Source organism: Mastigoproctus giganteus, chromosome 13 (genome assembly GCF_048544385.1).
Source record: "Mastigoproctus giganteus isolate SK-2022 chromosome 13, ASM4854438v1, whole genome shotgun sequence".
In the NCBI taxonomy this organism is placed as follows: domain Eukaryota; kingdom Metazoa; phylum Arthropoda; class Arachnida; order Uropygi; family Thelyphonidae; genus Mastigoproctus; species Mastigoproctus giganteus.
Genome location: NC_143587.1, coordinates 47,598,727 through 47,618,861, shown reverse-complemented (window position 1 = coordinate 47,618,861; position 20,135 = coordinate 47,598,727). Strand labels below are relative to the sequence as shown.

The 20,135-nt window shown below is 36.0% G+C and overlaps 1 protein-coding gene across 11 annotated transcripts in view; it reads right to left on the bottom strand.

Annotated features, from left to right (window-relative positions):
• Positions 1 to 372: 372 nt before the first annotated feature.
• trol (terribly reduced optic lobes) overlaps positions 373 to 20,135 on the bottom strand; it is a 1,731,230-nt gene continuing 1,711,467 nt past the window's right edge. For all 11 annotated transcript variants that reach the window (XM_090387691.1, XM_090387694.1, XM_090387699.1 and 8 more), the window contains 2 exons: positions 13,859 to 14,006; positions 373 to 1,789 (listed from right to left, as the gene is read on the bottom strand). In XM_090387691.1, coding sequence (XP_090243817.1) covers positions 1,732 to 1,789; positions 13,859 to 14,006 — 206 coding nt within the window. In that variant the 3' untranslated portion in view covers positions 373 to 1,731. The remainder of the gene's footprint in view (positions 1,790 to 13,858; positions 14,007 to 20,135) is intronic.

Here is a 20,135-nt window from a genome sequence, read left to right as displayed (position 1 = left end):
GAAATTATTTTTATATATTGGAGAATGACAAAATAAGGTGGTTAAAAAGTACAGAAGTAGAGTGAAACATCTTATAAGAATAAGGTTTTTTTTGTTTGGGTAGCAGTTTAATTTATCTTTTTATATGATATTTTCCATATTTTATAAGATTGAAAACAGCTGTAAATTATACACATTTGGTCTTTATTTTGGGCACTTTTTTAATTAGAACTTTTTCCCCCAGGAGATATTTCTTAAATGTCAACACCCCATAGTACAATTAAAGCTGATCTGCCTGACACACACGCACGCAATTAATGTAAAGTCTGCAGCAACATGTAACTTTTCTAGTGTTAATTGTAATGACTGTACATGGGAAAAAAATATTAAAAATTCAAAAATCCATTCACCTTTATTTTTCCTTTTAACAACTCATAATTCTTAGAGGCATTTAGAATTAATGTAAAGTTGACTACACAAGTAACAAAACAGTTTGGAGAATGGACAACAATTAAACAACACAATGAAAAAAAAAAAAAAAAAATGAAGGAACAATGATGTCAGTTTTCTTAATGATGTAATAAAACATTGGCATTTACATTTCCCGAATGTTGATCACAGGAACCTGAGCTGAGTTTTGTTCCATTTACTGAGTAGTATAATTACTATTTTCAATGACTCAATGCCATCTTTATTTCAAATAGTCAGTATCTTGATTTTCAGCAAATATATATATTTTTCAGTCTGTGTGCTTAATACACATACACGAATTACTCCAGAAAATACAAAACTCTATGGTTCCTAAAATGGTTCTTGTTCTGTATATCTCTATCCACGGAGTATTCACACACTTGTAGCACCATGAAGTTCTGTTCTTGAAGTCACAAAAAAAAAAAAAAAAAGACAAAACTAAACAAGCATGAACATACATAGTAATGGCAGTGAAAAAGGCAGTTACTTAACACTGTTGGATGATGATCACAATACCGGCGAAACTGGCTTAATTAAACCATACTTATTTGATACAGTTGACTGAATTAACTAAAAATGTCATATGAAAATTTACATGAGGGTAGTTCACTGTTTTGGTTTGTGAGCAACTGTAATACTAATACATCAGATCACTATCACAAAATACCAACTGTAAATTAATGGTTCGAGACAGTGTTAAATTATAGCAAATAACATTACAAAAGAAATTTTGCCGGTTTTGGCAACCAAACTTCTCCCAGCTATTAAAAAGATGCAGAAAGACTGTCCGTACAAATGGCAGCACTGTAATACTATAATATACAATATTACAATACTTTGTTTCACAAGCTCATGACAAAATTTTGCATTTAATTTTTGCACCTTATTAAAGTAAGCTTCCAAAAGCTCCATCTTTGTTAAAATTTATTCCTACAAAAATGCACATTTATGCCAAGTTATTTATACCAAAAAAACTTAATTAACACACACAAAAAACATGTCTTTATGGATGTTACTGCTGATATAATGCTGTCTTGCATCATATCACATACATAAACAAATAGGTTTTCATTTTATAAATCTGAAAGGGATGAAAAAAAAAATTAACAGTTAAAGCACCAAAAATTATTGCAATTGAAACTTCTAATGGAAGACTCCTATTTAATAAAGCAAATGCATAGTGAATAAACTGTTTTTCAGGATTTATTACAGTATTAGAAGCTCTGGGAGAAAGTTGACTCAGTTCATTCTGTTGACACATGACAAAAAAAGAATGTCTCATCACTTTTGAACGAGGTTATCAAAATCTTCTAAACGGTGCTCTCCACTTGCCCCCGTTCTAATAAAATAAAATTAAAATCAGCAATCAAATAAATAGGTTTAAAGTAGCAAGAAATTAACAAGCTTTTCTGTAAATGATACTGAAAAAACAAATTTAGAAAGTTTAAATTAACCACTTTAAGTGCCTTTGCTTTTAAGAAAAGATGAATCTATAAAGCAATTTAGTGCAACCATGTTCTCACATGTAAAGTTCTATAACATAAAAAATATGCAAAACTTATTAAAACACTACTACTGAAAATTCATCAGAAACAGATTAAAGTAATTTTTCCTATTACACAATAAAAATACTTTTAAAAAATTAAATAAATTAATTAATATTTTTGAAATTTCGTGAAAGCTGCCATATGATAAATAGACCAATTCCTGTTTTTCACAGCTGAGATTCTCCATAACTGCTACTTTTTAGGAATTTGAAACTGATTAACTTTTGTTTGATTAACATTTGAACCTGATCAACTTTATACAGCACGTGCTAATAAGTTATTAGCACATGCTGTATAAAGCAACTTGAGGAAAATTAGTCATTATGAAATATGGTAAACTGTTTTTTTTTTTCCACATTTTATTTAGGTTGCACATTATTTGACAAGAGAATTTTTGAATCAGAGGATCTTCCGTTAGGAAAAAAGAAGCAAGCCTGAAAAATATATGTAGTAGCATTAATAAGTGTTAAAAAAAAAAAAAAAAAGAAAAAAAGCCAAATGATTAGTTAATGCTGTTTATAAAACAAACTTTGAAATATTAGTGTGCTGTCTTTGTCATGGAACACTAAGGAAATAGAAGTAGCTTTTTTCCCCCAGAAAATCTGTACCAAGAGTTGTGCATAGCAAAGACTTATTTTCACTTTTTATTTATTAATTTAAGAAAAACACTACTTTGACTTTCAAGAAATAATCAGAATGTACAGAACAATCGCATAATTTGGTAGTAATTGTGGCATTATAATGTATCAATTGGTATTTATGGACAAAACAATGTTTGATGTTCTACCTTATTTAAAATTCCAGAGCAGAGGAAGTGTTTGACACCTGATATATTTGTAAAAAACAATCCTTGTGTAAGCAACCACATTCCCAACATCTTTTTTCGAGTGAAACAAAAAAAAAAAAAAACACAGGAGAATTAATCTAAAACCTTTTAGAAAAATTACACAAATACAAAAATTATATAAAGCAAAAATGAGGGTGGGAGTTTATTTAGGCCTTATGAGTACCATGAACAATTGTACCGAGAAATAGAATGGGCCAGTAAATCAGATTGTGTTATAATGGGGGATTTTAACTTCCCAGATATAGGCTGGAACTTGTGGGTTTGTCACTTGAACACTAGCATGACATTTGGGGATTTATTGGATGATTGTTTTTCTGCAGCAGCATGTTCGAGACGCAACCAGAGAGAAAGTAATACTCTTGACCTGGTTATCATCAGTGATTATTCGTGCATTAAGAATTTGCAGATAAAGAAACCACTGGGTAACAGTGATCACAGTATACTGATGTGGGATTTACTTAGAGATATTGCTACCATCAGGGGATAAAGGGAAGGGTTTTTGCTTCTGTAAAGTTGACTACAGTAGTCTCAGACAGTTTTTAAATTCTGTACAGTGGGACCAACTGATGATGTTACCAACAGCAAATTCTAAATGGGAAGCATTGAAGGAATTAATAATGGAAACTACTGGGCTTTTCATACCGATTAAGAAATACTGTTCAAGGTTTAGGCCTAAATGGATGTCAGATGATCTAATGAGACTTGTGGCAGAGAAGGAAAATGCATGGGATGCATATAAATTATCAGGCGACACAGAAGCCTATGGTAGATATAAGGTAGTCTGTAATCAAGTCACAAAGGATATTAGGCAAGTGAAGGCAGATTACAAGAAATCTTTGGCAAAGGATGCTAAGAAAAACAGCAAGGACTTCTTTATTTATATAAATTCTAGAAGGAAGGGGCTGAATCAGATTGGTCCACTTGATATCGATGGTTCGACTGTTGATGATCCTGCTCAGATAGTTGATAATCTGAATGAGTATTTTGCATCTACATACATGCACAAGGATTTAAGGGAGGAAAATGCCAGAAGTGTATCAAACTATAACAAGGTGCTTAATGATTTTGTAATAACTGAGAGCAAAGTGGAGGAGAAATTGTTGAAGTTAAACATAAGAAAGGCACTAAGAGTGGATGGGATCTATCCAGTGATATTAAAGGAGGCAGCAAAGGAAGTAAGCAAACCCTTAGCCGTAATTAAGAGAGCATCCTTGAATTCATGGGAAACCTCCAGAGTCTGGAGATATGCAAATGTATTCCTAATTCACAAAGGGGATCAAAGGATGACATGGGTAATTACAGACCTGTTAGTCTAAATTCTGTTCCAGGGAGAATAATGGAGTCAATGGTTAAAGAAGCATTGCAGGATCATCTAGACCAGTGCTTCTCAAACATTTTTGGATCACTGCCCCCATTATTGCTACCCATATTGAGTACATTGCATTTGTCAATGTTAAACTTCAGTTGCCACGTCTCAGACCATTTTCCCAACTTATCTAGATCCAGTTGGAGTAGCATACTGTCTGTACTGTCATTAACTACCCTGCCAACCTTTGTGTCATCTGTAAACTTGGACATTAATCCTGATATACCTTCATCAATATCATTGATAAATATACAAAACAACAATGGGGCCAAACACCGAACCCTGGGGAACTCCACTAATAACATTTGTCCACGAAGAGCAGTGTCCATTGATTACCACTCTCTGTTGTCTCCCACTCAACCATTCCTTTATCCATTGTAGCAACTTACCCTTAATGCCATATCTCTCCAATTTGTATAGCAGTCTTTTGTGTGCAATAGTATCAAAAGCTTTCCTGATATCCAAGTATATTTTCCTGAAATCCAAAATTATTTTTGGCATTCAGTTCTTTTATGACCACATCATAGTATCAAATCAAATTGGTCAGACAAAACCTCCCTTTAAGAAACCCATGCTGTGTCTTAACTATTACTGCAGTCTTGTCTAGATGATCCTGCAATTCTTCTTTAACCTGTGATTCCATTATTTTCTCTGAAACACAAGTTAAACTAACAGGTCTGTAGTTACTTGTGTCACCCTTCGAACCCCAACCTGTGTGAATTGGTGATACATTCGCACACCTCCAGGCCATGGGGACTTCCCAAGTCCAAGGGAGCTCTCATAATTATGGCTAAGGGTTTGCTTACTTCCTTTGCTACCTCCTTTAATATAACTGGATAGATCCTCTCCACCCCAGGTGCCTTTTTTATGTTTAACTTCAACAATTTCTCCTCCACTTTGCACTCAGTTATTACAAAATCACTTAGCTCCCTGTTTTTAGCCAGCAGGTAGTTGATTGCTGGAGCAAACTTCAATCTGTCATTGTGGAAGTTTTTTTTTTTTTTTTGGCTGATGCTTTTTTCTTGCATCACATGCCTACTACTGTACAGAACACAGGTGTCTTTTTTATAACAGTGTTTTTCAGGTATTTTCATAACCCTGCCCACTTGTAAACGAATTATTTCAAGTGTCACGAATAACCTTTTAAAATTTTAGAGGGTTATTTATTTATACTAAAAAAAGGTGCACAAAAATTTCTAGAACATATTTTATTGCCTAAAATAGGAAGAAAAAAAAATTCATAAATATGTCTGATTCTGAACAGTTATGGAGTTAATGGCTGATTGGAATTTGGGAAATAGCTATATAGTGTTTTGAATGGCAAAAAAAGATAATAAAATGAAAAAAAAAAAAATAATAATAATAATAATAATTATAATAAAAAAATAATAATAATAAATAAGGGTAAGCAGACATATCTAGGATGAATAAGAATTTTACTAGTAAAATTCTTATTCAGTGTAAGAAGCAGTGTAGGAGCATTCTACTTGGTCGTGAGGCTGGTCACTGATATTCTTTTGGGTATGACAGCTGGGCAGCCACAAAGGGCATCTAAAATAATGATGGAACTGATATTCTGGTTCCCCCTGTGAATCAAGTAGACTGAATTTTGGCATTCTGGCCATTCTGTGACAAACAAATCCTCTGCTTGCACTTTCACAGCGGTGGGAGTGTTAATAACCCTGAGTATCTCTGCATGTTCAATGTCAGAAACAGTGTGTCTAGAATGCTGGATATGTCAATGCTAGCGTGAGAGTGGGGGGCCAAGATGTGGCATCTATATCTCACAGAGGAATGGCCAACCCTCTCTGTCAACAGGAAATACTTAGATGGCTCATTACCTAGTACAAAACCACCTTTTTGTTTATTGGAGGCTTGAAGTGGCAAAAACCCACATTTAATTTCCACAGCACAGCACAGCTCTGGAATCTCCTCCCTTCTCCCTTCTGTTTTGTCATATCTCTTGAGGTTACAGCGGGCATAATGGCAAGATCCAATATTTCTTACTTTTTAAAACTGCTTTGAAACAGGTGTTGCAGGCCAGCTGCTAGACAGTCCACTAAACAACCTATTGTTAACTTCATGTAAGGCATCACATTAAATAGTATATAATCTCAATGCCTCTACTCTGCCAGCTAATAACTGAAGGGAGCTCAAGTAGTATACATGCAGGAGGCATTGTCAAGAGCACAATATGTCAAGTTGGGTATACTCATGCTGTGTACATCATATTGATAATTTCATTAATTCATAATATTGCCCTTCTGTTCTACTTTTGCTTAATAGTCAAACAAATAGAACAAACTTATCTGTGAAAAGATCTAAAACTTCCAAATTAATTTCATAAATTAATGTGGTCTCAGTTCCAAACTTAATGATATTCATTTCCAGCCTTTAACCTGCCAAGCCCTACTTAGATTTTTCTGAGAGAATCTCAATTATTGGTTACCTCAACCATTGCTCATCTCAGTTACACTAATTATTTGCTCTACAAATCTTTCTGCTTTAAAGGTGGTACATGTTGTTGGGTTTTAGGCACATCAGCAACTTAGACCACATTGCACCATTAGATAGTGTTCTTACAGGTCTGTATTTAGAGGCTAATTTGCATGTTGTATGGCTGAAAACCCTGGAATGAGTCACAGGGAAATCCTACTCTTCTGCCTGAGATTGGCTAATTATAGTCTCAACTGAAGAGGACTTTAGAAATTTCTGCAGTCATTGGCAAAACTCAAATCTGGACCTCTTTAAATGAGTGACAAATAGCCAAACCACTATACTCACACAGGATTTTGAAGGTAGTATTTGTGCATATGTCCATTCTGATATGCCTTGTCAGAGAATTCCTAATCTGAATCTCCTCTTTTTGACTTCCTCTGGCTTAAAATCTCTTCGCTGCATTCTGCCAAATCCATCTATTGCCTCCGTTGTTCTTCCAACTTTATAAATCATTCCAAACTTTTTGGCTTCCTTTCTTTGAAACTCAGTTTTCTTCAGTCTAACTTTCAAACAATATGATGTTTCCTTGGTGATTTTTCCAACTCCAGCTGGTTCAATCTTCTAATTATAATGGACCAAGCTAGTTAAGATGCTTTTGTGACTACTAATGACCTTATACATCTTGTGCATTTACCACCAGAATACCAGACAATCCTAATACACTTGATCTTTTCCTCACCAACAACCCTTCAAAGTACACAATGTTAGTGGTCCTCTGGGTACCTCAGATCAAAATTTGGTGATAGTCTCTTTTCCAATGGGACCTATCTCTCTCATGACCATTATCAGCCTCATGATGTTTTGCAAAATAGGGTGATGATCATGATTTCTCTCACTGTTTTCCTTGGATTACTGTTTTAAACTTTTCCCATCCTAACGTTTACTGAGATTTTGCCAGTAAACTTGTTCTTTTAGGGATGAATCCTTTATTTCACATTCACCATAAAATTTCATCCTTTATCTAAGCCTTAGTTTTCCAATTAAGTGTTAAAGCTATTCAATGCTAATAATGTCACAATTTGATGACTTAACCAATACTAGCATTAGGGTATAATGTAAGTAGATATGTGCCTGCCCATGTATTTATGTTTTACACAGCCAATGTAATTTCTGGTGCCATTTGAACCCCTCCAACAGGCTTGTAATGCCACCCTTCCTGCTTTCAAGTTAGAATAGAAGGAATGCAAGGTTTGACAAATAACAAAATTCATACTGTATTTCAATGATTCAAGTTCACTAATACTCACGTTTTGTAAACAAGTTTATTATGCTAACAAGTGGTAATGCTTTGATTCTATTTCCATTAATTTTTTAAAATTTATTCTCCCGTCTTTAACTCATTCAGTAGTGAGTTAGCCAACACTGTGTGAGTCCTCTAAAGTGAATTTTTTTTTCGTGGATTTGGAAATTTTTAAAAATATAGGCTCTGTGCATCAATGTTTTATAACTACTTATTTTTATATTTTGATATAAAGAAACATTTGATCATTTATGGCAAAAGATGTGTGTGCATGCGTGTGTGTATACATACACACACTTTGCCATACATGATCAAATATGTTCCATGCTATCTCTTATAAAAATTTAATAAAGCAGACTGAAATACTATTCTGGAAATGAAGCTAATAAGCTTCATTTCCAGAATATTGTCTATTTGGATGGCTCTCCTTTAAAATAGTTTCCTTGATACTGTATATGCTGATTCCAATGCTTGTGCAACTTGTATAAGCATTTCTGATGGGCTTCTATTGGAATTGCTAATTGTGTGTGGGTTTACGGAAAAGTGGCCCCCCACATTTCGCCTCTGGCAAATTTTGCCCCCTGCATTTCGCCTCGCACATGTCGCCCCCGGCACATTTTGCCCCCAGTAGATAATGAGTAGGCTACAGAAATGCAAATACTGTTTACAGTCAACTCTCGATAACTTGAATTTTTATTGAAGTCCCAGCCCCTTTAGTGGAGATTCCATGTTAAACTCTCTCGATTACTCAAACTGAACTTCCGATAACTCTAAATTTTCCGAAAAAATTTTCAAAATTACATTTGTGTACAAATTGTCACGTAGCTTTTAAACTAATTTCTCCCCTTTTGTATGTCTTCAGGGTTCTCTTTCCATTGTGAAAGGATTAACTGGAACTGTTAATCCTTTCACAATGGAAAGAATACATACTCGACCACGAGGGCGATAGTCACGTGGTTAGTGATGGTTTGATTTGATTTGGATTTTATTGGCGCATTAGCAACTAGGGCTATAATGCGCCAAGACCATGGTTAGTGATGGACATGGGGGAGAGAACAGTAACTAATCTTATAGGAGTCTTTTCAGTAAGAAGTGAATCTTGTTCTGATTTGTCTAAATTCAAACAATAAAAGTTCCTGCATCTGGCTCTCCTCACATTTCGTGGCGCAGTTGACAGCGCACGTTTGCTGTTTTCGCCGCCTCCACAGAGAAGTAAGATACAGAGTGGACTCTTGCTCAATTCAAAAACATTCCACCTGCAAAGGGCGTGTTTGGACAGAGGGTTTGAAAGGCCCAGTTGTGAAAGTCTTAACTAAACATAACCATGCAGCTCAAGCTGCAAGGTCAGAAGCATTGCAATTGATTGGTCAAATACGGCAACATGCAACAACCACGAACGAACGGCCACAGCAAATTGTTGCATCAGTTATTGCAGAGGCTCATACCAATGTCACGGCATTACTTCCTAAAAAGGATTCACTTAAAACGAACCATTCGTCACGTTCGATGCAACAATGATACTCCTGCTTTACTGAGCAATCTCCAGGACCTAGTAATTCCAAAAAATTATCAAGAAATTATTATCGATGGCAATGTATAACAGTTTTTATTTATATTATAAATCAACAGGGATTACCTTTATTTTAGATATAGGAAGCTTCTTTTCCAACTCTCCTAGTCCAACTCACTAATAATTCTTGAGGATAGCGATATCAATGATTAATTGTGAGTTGCTCTATTCCTGTGAACATGACACCCGAAAAGTTCTAGTCCGACTTAAGGAATGTAGAGAATAATCCCCCCCCCCATATCTAATTTTATTAGACCCCTAAATTTAACTCTAAAGTCCAACAGGACCAAAAGGAATAATTGGTCCATATTTATTAAACAGTTTAGACCTTCAAAAATCTAATTTTACCAATCCATGTAATGGTTTCCTTGCTACCAGAGGTATGGTGTTTGAAGACAGAAGTCTTGAGCGCTCATTGTTGAGACCGCATGGTCTGAACACTACGGTTCTGACAGTGGGGAAGTTGTCCCACCTGTTTTGCAAAATTGATATCGCCATCCTCAAGAATTATTAGTGAGTTGGACTAGGAGAGTTGGAAAAGAAGCTTCCTATATCTAAAATAAAGGTAATCCCTGTTGATTTATACTATAATAGAATATAGGAATTATTGAGCACTTAATAGCTCTCAATTATCAAATCTATTAAACAGTTTTTAATGTATGATTCTCAGGATGAACTGCTCCTGGGTCGCATGCTTATTTTTTCCACTAGTAACAATCTTCAGTTATTGGCACGTAGCCAGGAGTGGTTTTCTGATGGAACAAGAAGTATGCTGCAATTTCTGCTAGAATCAAAAGAATAGTTCAAGATTTTCAAAATCGCAATGTTAGCATTAGTACAGGCATATGATGCAAGAAAGCAAGCTTATGCAGCATCAGCCAAAAAAAAAAAAAAAAAAAAAAAACTTCCACTTCACCCCTCCGTTCGTTCAAAATACCTGTCCAGCTGAGCCTTAAATTTATTTAGGCTATCAACTTCCACAACAAGGGATGGAAGTCTGTTCTACCAACCAACTACACGCTGGCTAAAGGCAAATTTCCGCACATCTATCCTACATCTGTCTTTCCTCAATTTGAATTTATGCCCTCTCAGGTGATTATTCTGAGCAAGAGGCAGAATCCCATCAGCATTCAGCATGCTCAAACCATTCACGGCTTTATACACCTCTATCAGATCACATCGCCGGTGCCTAGTCTCCAGACACTGTAATTTGCAAAACTTAAGCCTTTCTTCGTAAGAGCAACCCTTTGTTCCATTCACTAATCTTGTTGCCTTTCTCTGTACTCGTTCCAGCAGCTCTACATCCTTCTTTAAATGAGGCCTCCAGACCTGTATACAGTACTCAAGGTGTGGCCTGACCATTGCCTTATACAAGGGACTAATCACCTCCTTATCCCTGCTAGAAAAATTCCTGAATATCATTGATAAGACACCATGAGCTACTCTTGCAGCCCATCTGAACTGCTCAGAGAACTTCATATCTGCCTGCACAATTACCTCCAGGTCCTTTTCATTCTCTACCACTGTCAGTGTAGTACCACAGAGTTGATACGTTGCTTTGTGGTTGCTGTTTCACATATGGAGTACTTTGCATTTGTTAATGTTGAACTTCATTTGCCACCTCTCAGCCCATCTGCTCAACCTTTCCAGATCTTGTTGCAGCAGCATAGCATCAGTAGTGTCCTTAACAACCCTGCCACCCTTTGTATCGTCTGCAAACTTGGACATTAAGCTTGATATACCATCATCAGTATTATTTATAAATACAGAAAACAACAATGGACACAACACTGAACCCTGAGGGACTCCACTAATAACATTAGTCCACGATGAGCAGTGTCCATTGATTACCACTCTGTCTTCTACCCCTCAACCACTCCTTTATCCATAGCAGCAATTTGCCTTGAATGCCACACTGCTCCAATTTGTGCAGCAGTCCTCCATGTGCAACAGTATCAAAAGCCTTTCTAAGATCCAAGTATATAATATCAAAGTTATTCCCTGCATCCAGTTCTTTTGTGACTGCATCATAGTATCCAATCAAATTGATTGATCAGGCAAGACTTCCCCTTAACAAAACCATGCTCTGTCTGAGCTATAACTGAAGTCTTGTCTAGATGATCCTGCAGTGCTTGTTTAACCAGTGCCTCCATTAATTTTCCTGGAACAGAAGTTAAACTCACAGGTCTATAATTGCTTGTGTCAGCCTTTGATCCTCCTTTGTGAATTGGGGTCACATTTGCACATCTCCAGTGTATGGGTACCTCCCCCGAATCCAAGGAAGCTCTCATAATTATGGCTAAGGGTTTGCTTACTTCCTTTGCTGCCTCCTTTAATATAACTGGATAGATCACATCCATCCCAGTTGCCTTTCTTGTGTTTATCTTCAACAATTTCTCCTCCACTTTACTCTCAGTTATTACAAGATTATATAGCTTACTGCCAGAGTTGAATACACCTCTGGCATTCCCCTCACTGAATAACTCCTCATGTGTGAATGTCGATGCAAAATATTCATTTAGTTTGTTAGCTACCTGAGCAGGATCATCAACAGTTGAACCATCGATATCGTGGACCAATCTGATTCATCCCCTTCCTTCTAGAGTTTACATAAGTAAAGAACTCTTTGTTGTTTTTCTTTGCATCTCTTGCCAAAGATTTCTCGTAATCTGCCTTCGCCTGCCTAACCTTATTTGTAACTTGGTTACAGATCAACTTATATCTATCATAGGCTTCTGTGTCACGTGTTAATTTATATGTATCCCATGCATTTTTCTTCTCTGCCATATGTCTCATTAGTTTATCTGACATCCATGTAGGCCTAAACCTTGAACAATATTTCTTAGTTGGTATGTAAAGCCTAGTAGCTTCCAAGATAAGTTCTTTGAATGCTTGCCATTTTGAATTTGCTGTTGGTAACATCATCAGTTGGTCCCACTGTATAGAATTTAAATACTGTCTCAGACCATCGAGACTAAGTCGCCTTTACGAAAGCAATAACCCTTCCCTTTACCCCTGATGGTAGTTACCTCTTTGAGTAAATCCCAATTAAGCACACTGTGATCACTGCCACCTGGTGGTTCCTCTATCTGCAGATTCTTAATGCATGAAGAATCACTACTGATAATCAAATCAAGAGTATTACTCCCTCTAGTTGCCTCCCGAACATGCTGATGTAGAAAACAATCATCCAATAAATCCACAAAAGCCTTGCTAGTGTGTGAGTGACCAACCCACAAATTCCAGTCAATATCCAGGAAATTAAATTAATCAAATCAAACCTCTAAGGTAATCAATCAAATGTGATTGATTACCTTAGAGGCATTGCATACAACTTCGAGTTTTAAACAATAATATTGTGCATTTCTTCTATGATTGATTACCTTTACCTTTGATTGATTCATTCTATTAAAACAAAATAAATTAGAATTAATAAAAAAATAGGTGTATTATTTACATTTCTATAGCCTATTCATTATCTACTGGGGGCGAAATGCGGGGGGCAACTTTTCCAGATCCCATGTGTGTGTGTGTTGCATTCTGAACAACTTCCTCAGTCATTGTAAATCTGTTACCTTGTAAATTAATTACTAGGATTATAACTTTATAGAACACAATGAAACTATAGGTTTAGGTCCTCTAAACTTAGCCATTGTTTAATTAACTGTGTAACAGTTCTTATTATTTTTATTATTAGCCATATGGTGCAAGGAAGCCTGAGGCTTATGCTGCACCAGCCAAAAAAAAAAATAATAATAAATAATTTCCTGTGTTACCCTGAGAGAGAGAGTCAGAAGTAGAAAGAGAAGAATGGTGATATTCAGCTCAGAACCCTGTGTTTGCCAAGCCCATACTCACCAGATGTGAGACATGAGTTATTACTCTTCTCCCATGTAGTCTTTTTTAAATCTCTTTTCTCTCTTTTATGTATCTCTTCACAAATGACATCACTTTCACAAATCTTATGTAACAATACATACAAAGCATGCATGGAATGTCTAAAGCTAAGAATACTGCATTGAAACTACACTTAATCTATGAATTTATTTTTACAAAAAAATTGTATGGAAAAGAGAAATAACTGTCAGACCTATTTGTCCAATATTAATGAAACTTGGAATGGCTTGATAAATCTTTCTATAAAGTACTAAATATAAAATTTCATGAAAATCTATCCAATGTTGCTTGTCTGCCTGAACTGCACTGAGAATTTATTGTCTACCTGTATTTTAACTCCCAAATCCCTTTCTTCATCTGCCATTTTTTTTTTTTTAAACTCAACTCTCTCCATGTATAAGTTATTTTGGGAGTATTTCCAAAGTGGTAAAAAGCTACTTACTCATCACAGGGAAGTACATTAATTCCTGATTTGGCACTACGGAAAAGGTTAATTATTCCTGAGTCCTGAATTTCAAGATCTGAGATACAGCCAGTTAATCCATTAAGAAAGCGGTCGGCAGTCATAAGTTGATGATTGGGAACACCACCTATTAAGATCAAAACAAAACAAATAATACTTGTCCAAAAAAAAAAAAAAAATTTCATTATAAAATAATTGATGTACTGTTCCATTATTCTAATTCTAAAGCCCCTATTAAGGTATATCAAGGTTACTATATTTTAAATGTACCCCTTTTATGATACACTAGGGAAACCAGATTTTAAAAATAAAAAAAAAATGGGACCTGCCTGTTGAACCAGCATTACATGTCACACTGCATATTGTGAATGTGCATTGTGAACATATGCCTCCATGAGCTATTTTAGAAATGTAGAGCATCTGTCACAGATGATTATGCTTGTACTTGGATTGCTGTTAATGCATAACAAACTTGCATCTATTGTGAACAGATGTCAAATCAGTAAATATTTAATTATTATAACTGTTCATTAAATACTTTTAACTGAAATGTTATTCACATAACATTTTACTAATGAAACTAAATGTTACAGATATTTTAATCCCAGTGGTGTAAATTATTATTTCCTGTTGTTTGGTCAACTAACATTAATAAAATTTTTAAAAAAAGAACCACTTACAAATGCATGTAGTATGAAATGTAACTTCTGAATAAAATGACACTATTAGAAAAAAAAAGGACTAATCTGGTGTCCTGTTTCATCTTTTTTGGGACAGCTGGACACCCCACTCATAAACAGGATGTCTGGCCACCTTACACTATACTGCATCGAGGGGTAATTATTCCATTATGTTAACCAAGGCCACATCTTGAGCATTGAATATACATTTCAAGAGAGATGTGGAGCTACTGGAAAAGGTACAGCAAAGAGCAACAAGTTTAGTTATTGGCTATGTGTATTAATAACATAACATACTCAGCAGTGCGTAGCACACGCTTCTTGATTAGACCGGGGTTTGAGCCCATGCCCACCAAATTCAGAGGATACGGAAAGGTCAGGGAATGACCACCGCATATTGCCGGAGCATTATGGCCTTAGTTGCTAATGCTCCTAAAAACCAAATAACAACAACAACATCAACAACATCAACTTACTAACTCTATCAGTAAGAGTATTCTAGAGTGTTCTTAACTCCATCAAAAAAAAAAAACACACTGTCCAGCGATAAGTATACTTTAAACAACAACAGAATTTATTCTCAAACTAAAGAGAAAAGTATGAGCAGCCTTCCATTTCCAACTTTCAGAGATTTATAGGCAAACTACTGTGGAGAGCTTGAGCAGAAGCTATTTACAAACCATTATTTGGCACTGATATGCCAGCAATGTTTTTTGATGCTATCAATTTCATACTTTAGAGAAAGGAGAATACAATATCAGCTTAGCATTTAGACATTAACATTTATATCAGCTTAGACACAAAACAAAATAAAACCAGCAACAAAATTACAAAGTCTGAAATTCAGTTGGGAAGATAACTACATTTCTCCTCAAATTACCCATTTGGGATAAAAACCAGCAATATGCAATCCATAATGTATGGAAACCTAAATATCCCAGTAACAGGAAGGATTCTATCAGCATTGAGCTTATTAAATCCACTCAAAGCCTTAAACACCACAGTCAGATCTCTTCAGGTGCCTAGTCTTCAGACATTGAAATTTGCAGAACTGAAACCTTTCCTGGTGGGAACACCCTTTTGTTCCCCCTCATTATAAGTTTGCTTTCTTGCCTCATATGCCTCTGCTAATGCTAATGACATCCTTCTTTTTAAGTAACTTTTTGTCAGAAAATTTATACTTTCTTACCTCCAAGTCAAAAAGATACCACAAATTCAGAATTGCTTTTAGATCTGGCCATTGGATGTTAAGCCTTCGGCAGATGTTATACAATACCCATTCCCTCTGTGAGGATGTCAGTCTTTTGAGGTCATTATCTTGTTGAAAGAAGAATATCTCCCATATGCCCAATTGCTTATGTCTGCACTGCTTATTAAGTTAGCCCCCTACATGTAAACATAATTGTGGACATTCACAATACTGTCAATAACTGTTAATTTCCAAAACTCCTTGTAGGTAATGCAACAACAAAATCACTATAAGGCTTCCATTATGTTTCACTGTCACTATTTTTATTTGGAGGGCACTAGTCACCATGTTTTCCAAATGGATTTAGTGGGGCCAAAAATATTCAACTTGTTTTCATCTGAGCAGATCAGAGTTTTCCAAAAGTCCTTCAGGCTTATTTGGATAGGGCTTGCAAACTGGAATTGCATTTTTCTGTTGACATTATTTATAAAGATTCCCCTCTGGGATTGCTCTTTAAAACTGTGTTTTGTGCAAAACAATTCTTATGACAGTTCTTTCATGCACTAAAGTGGTGTCTGCTGCCAAATTATGAGCAAATGGGTTTTATCTTCTTGGGTCACAACTTGATGTACTCTCTACAGATTAATGATTTGGGCATCCTTAGTGTATTTTATTATTGGACATAAGTTTCTTTCAGTTTTTACATTAAAACTTTAATGTTTTATTGATTTGATGACAGCCTTGGCCTCCGTAGCCGAGTGGGCAGGAGCGGGAGTGCAGTAGCACACGCTCTTTGAGTAGACCGGGGTTCAAGCCCCTGACTGCTGAATGCGGTCGATCTGCCAACCCGCACTGGACCAGCGTGGCAGATTATGGTCCATTTCCCTCAACATGAATTGTTGAGGAGGCTTCCATCCTGCAGTGGGTTGATAATGGCTGCACTTTTTTTTTTGTGCTTGGTTAATTTCTTTTTTTTTCCCTGTAACAAAGATGCATATGATTCATTTTGACTGTCATAAACTGAAGAAAGATGGACCCATTTCAGTTGCTTTGTGTAAGTGGATGCTGCTATTGTGGATTTCAAATAGATGGTATTAAAAGTCTTCATACTTTTATTTTTCATACAATTTTTTTAAGATTAAATTATACCCACCATCGATTTTTGTAACAAGTAACTATGAGGAATGACTTATTTATACTGTTTCTTTTTTTTTTTTTTTTTTTTCCATAGAATTATCACTAAAAGAAGAGGCATTCAAAAAATATTTTATCAACTGTAGCTTTAAAATAATTAGATTGTTTAGCTTGGAAGAAGGTGATAAGGATGCTGCTGTATTGCAAGGATATTGATATTTATAAATAAAGCACTTTATAAATATCAATATCCTTATCTTATTTCATATTGTTTACAAAGGTATTAGAGTTGGATATATTAATATCCAACTCTAATACCTTTGTATGCAATACATTAGAGCTAATAAATAGTCAATGGCCTTCGATGCAAAATTATGCTTTTAATTCACCTGTTACCACCAGCAAATTCTACATGGGAAGCATTCAAGGAATTAATCTTGGAAGCTACTAGACTTTTCATACCAACTAAGAAATACTGTTGCTGTTCAAGGTTTAGGCCTAAATGGATGTCAGACGAACTAATGAGACTTGTGGCAGAGAAGAAAAATGCACGGGATGCACATGAATTAGCAGGTGACATAGAAGCCTGTGGTAGATATATGCTAGTCTGTAATCAAGTCACAAAGAAGGTGAGGCAAGCAAAGGCAGATTACGAGAAATCTTTGGGAAAGGATGCAAAGAAAAACACCAAAGACTTCTTTACTTATGTAAACTCTAGAAGGAAGGGAATGAATCAGCTTGGTCCACTTGATATCGATGGTTCAACCGCTGATGATCCTGCTCAGGTAGCTAACAAACCGAATGGGTATTTTGCATCTACAATTGAGACAACGAATTCTGTAGGGAAGTGGAGGACAGAAGCTTATTAAACTCTAACAGGGAGCTAAATGATTTTGTAATAAGTGAGAGCAAAATGAAAGAGAAATTGCTGAAGTTAAAAATAAGAAAGGCACCTGAGGTGGATGGGATCTCTCCAGTTATATTAAAGGAGGTGACAAATGAAGTAAGCAAACCCTTAGCTATAATTTTGAGAGTATCCTTAGACACAGGAGAGATCCCCACAGACTGGAGATGTGCAAATGTACTCCCAATTCACAAAGGAGAAGCAAAGGGTGGCACGATTAATAACAGACCTATTAGTTTAACTTCTGTTGGGGGAAAATAATGGAGTCACTGGTTAAAGAAGCATTGCAGGATCATCATCTAGACAAGACTGCAGTAATAATTCAGACACAACATGGGTTTGTTAAGGGGAAGTCTTGTCTGACCAATTCGATTGGATACTATTATGTTGTCACAAAGGAACTGGATGCAAAAAATAATTTTGATATCATATACTTGGATTTCAGGAAAGCTTTTGATACTGTTGCATATGGAAGATTACTGTACAAATTGGAGCAGTATGGCAAGTTGCTATAATGGATGAAAGGATGGTTGAGTGGGAGAAGACAGAGTGGTAATCAATGGACGCTGCTCTTCGTGGACTAATGTTATTAGTGGAGTGCCCCAGGGTTTGGTGTTGGATCCATTGTTGTTTTGTATATGTATAAATGATATTGATGAAGGTATATCAGGTTTAATGTCCAAGTTTGCATGATACAAAGGTTGGCAGGGTTATTAATGATAGTAATGACAGTATACTACTGCAACAAGATCTAGAAAAGTTGGGCAGATGGGCTGAGAAGTGGCAATTGAAGTTTAACATTGACAAATGCAAAGTACTGTATATGAGTAGCAGTAACTGCATAGAAACGTACCTTTGCATGGTACTACACTCAGGATGGTAGTGAATGAAAAAGACCTGGGGGGGGTAATGATACAGTCAGATATTAAGTTTTCTGAGCAGTGCAGATAGGTTGCCAGAGCAGGTCATAGTGCCATATATATATATGAATTTTGCTAGTAGGGAAAGGAAGCAATTCTCCCTTTGTAAAAAGCAATGGTCAGACCACACCTTGAGTACTGTGTACAGGTCTGGAGGTCTGATTTTAGGAAGGATGTAGGATGTTGGTGAGGGAAACAAGGGGGTACTTTTAGAAAGGATTAAGTTCTGAAAGTTGCAGTATCTGGAGATTAGACACCCGTGAGGTGATTTGATTGAGGTGTATAAGCCTTGTATAGCTTGAGCAGGCACAATGCTAATGGGATTCTTCCTCTTGCTCAGATTTCGAACCTGAGGGAGGCATAAATTGATATTGAAGAAAGACAGCTGTAGAATAGATGCGTGGAAATTTTCCTTTAACCAGCAGGTAGTTGATTGCTGGAACAAACTTCCATCTGTCATTTTGGAAGTTGATAGCTTAAATATATTCAAGGAAGAACTAGGCATAGTTTTAGAGTAAATGGATGGGTAAAATGGGAAGGTTTTCTTTTTTTTGGTTTATGCTCTATAAGCTTGCTTTCTTGCATCATATGCCTCTACTAATGCTAATTAATCTCATTACTCTTTTCTGCACCCACTCCAACAATCCACATCCCTCCTAAAATGAGTCTTTCAGCCCTGTATACAGTACTCAAGGTGTGGCCTAACCATTGCTTTATGCAATGGGATAATCACCTCCTTATCTCTGCTGGTAAAATTCCTCTACATCAATGACAAAACCCCATGAGCTGGTCTGCACTGCTCAAAGAACTTCATATCTGACTACACTATCCTCAGGTCTTTTTTATTCTCCACTACTCTGACTGTGTTACCATACGATTGGTACATTAATCTGTGATTGCTAATATCCATATGCGGTACCTTGCATTTGTCTATTTTAAACTTCGATTGCCATTTATCAACCCATCTGTAATTTTTCTAGTTCTTGTTGCTGTACCATACCCTGATCACTGTCACTAACTATCCTGCCAACCTTTGTATCATCTACAAGCTTATACATTAAGTATAATATTCCTTCATCAGTATCATTAATAAATACAGAAAACAACAATCAGACAAGGGGGACTCTAATAAAATTAGTCCAAGAAGAGCAGTGCCCATTGATAACTCTGTCTTTCCCCACTCAACCATCCCTTTATCCATAGCAGTAACTTGTCAGTAATGCCACACTGCTCCAATTTGTATAGCAGTCTTTTATGTGCAACAGTACTAAACTTATTATGGAACCAAATACAGTGAAACTTACTTTAATGGACACTTTTGTAAAAGTAAGACCTCATTTTGTGGACACTCAGGCTTGGGTCCAGCCAAGAAATATTAGAAATTACACATTAGGCAACCTCTCCAAAATGGACACTCTCCAATGTGGAC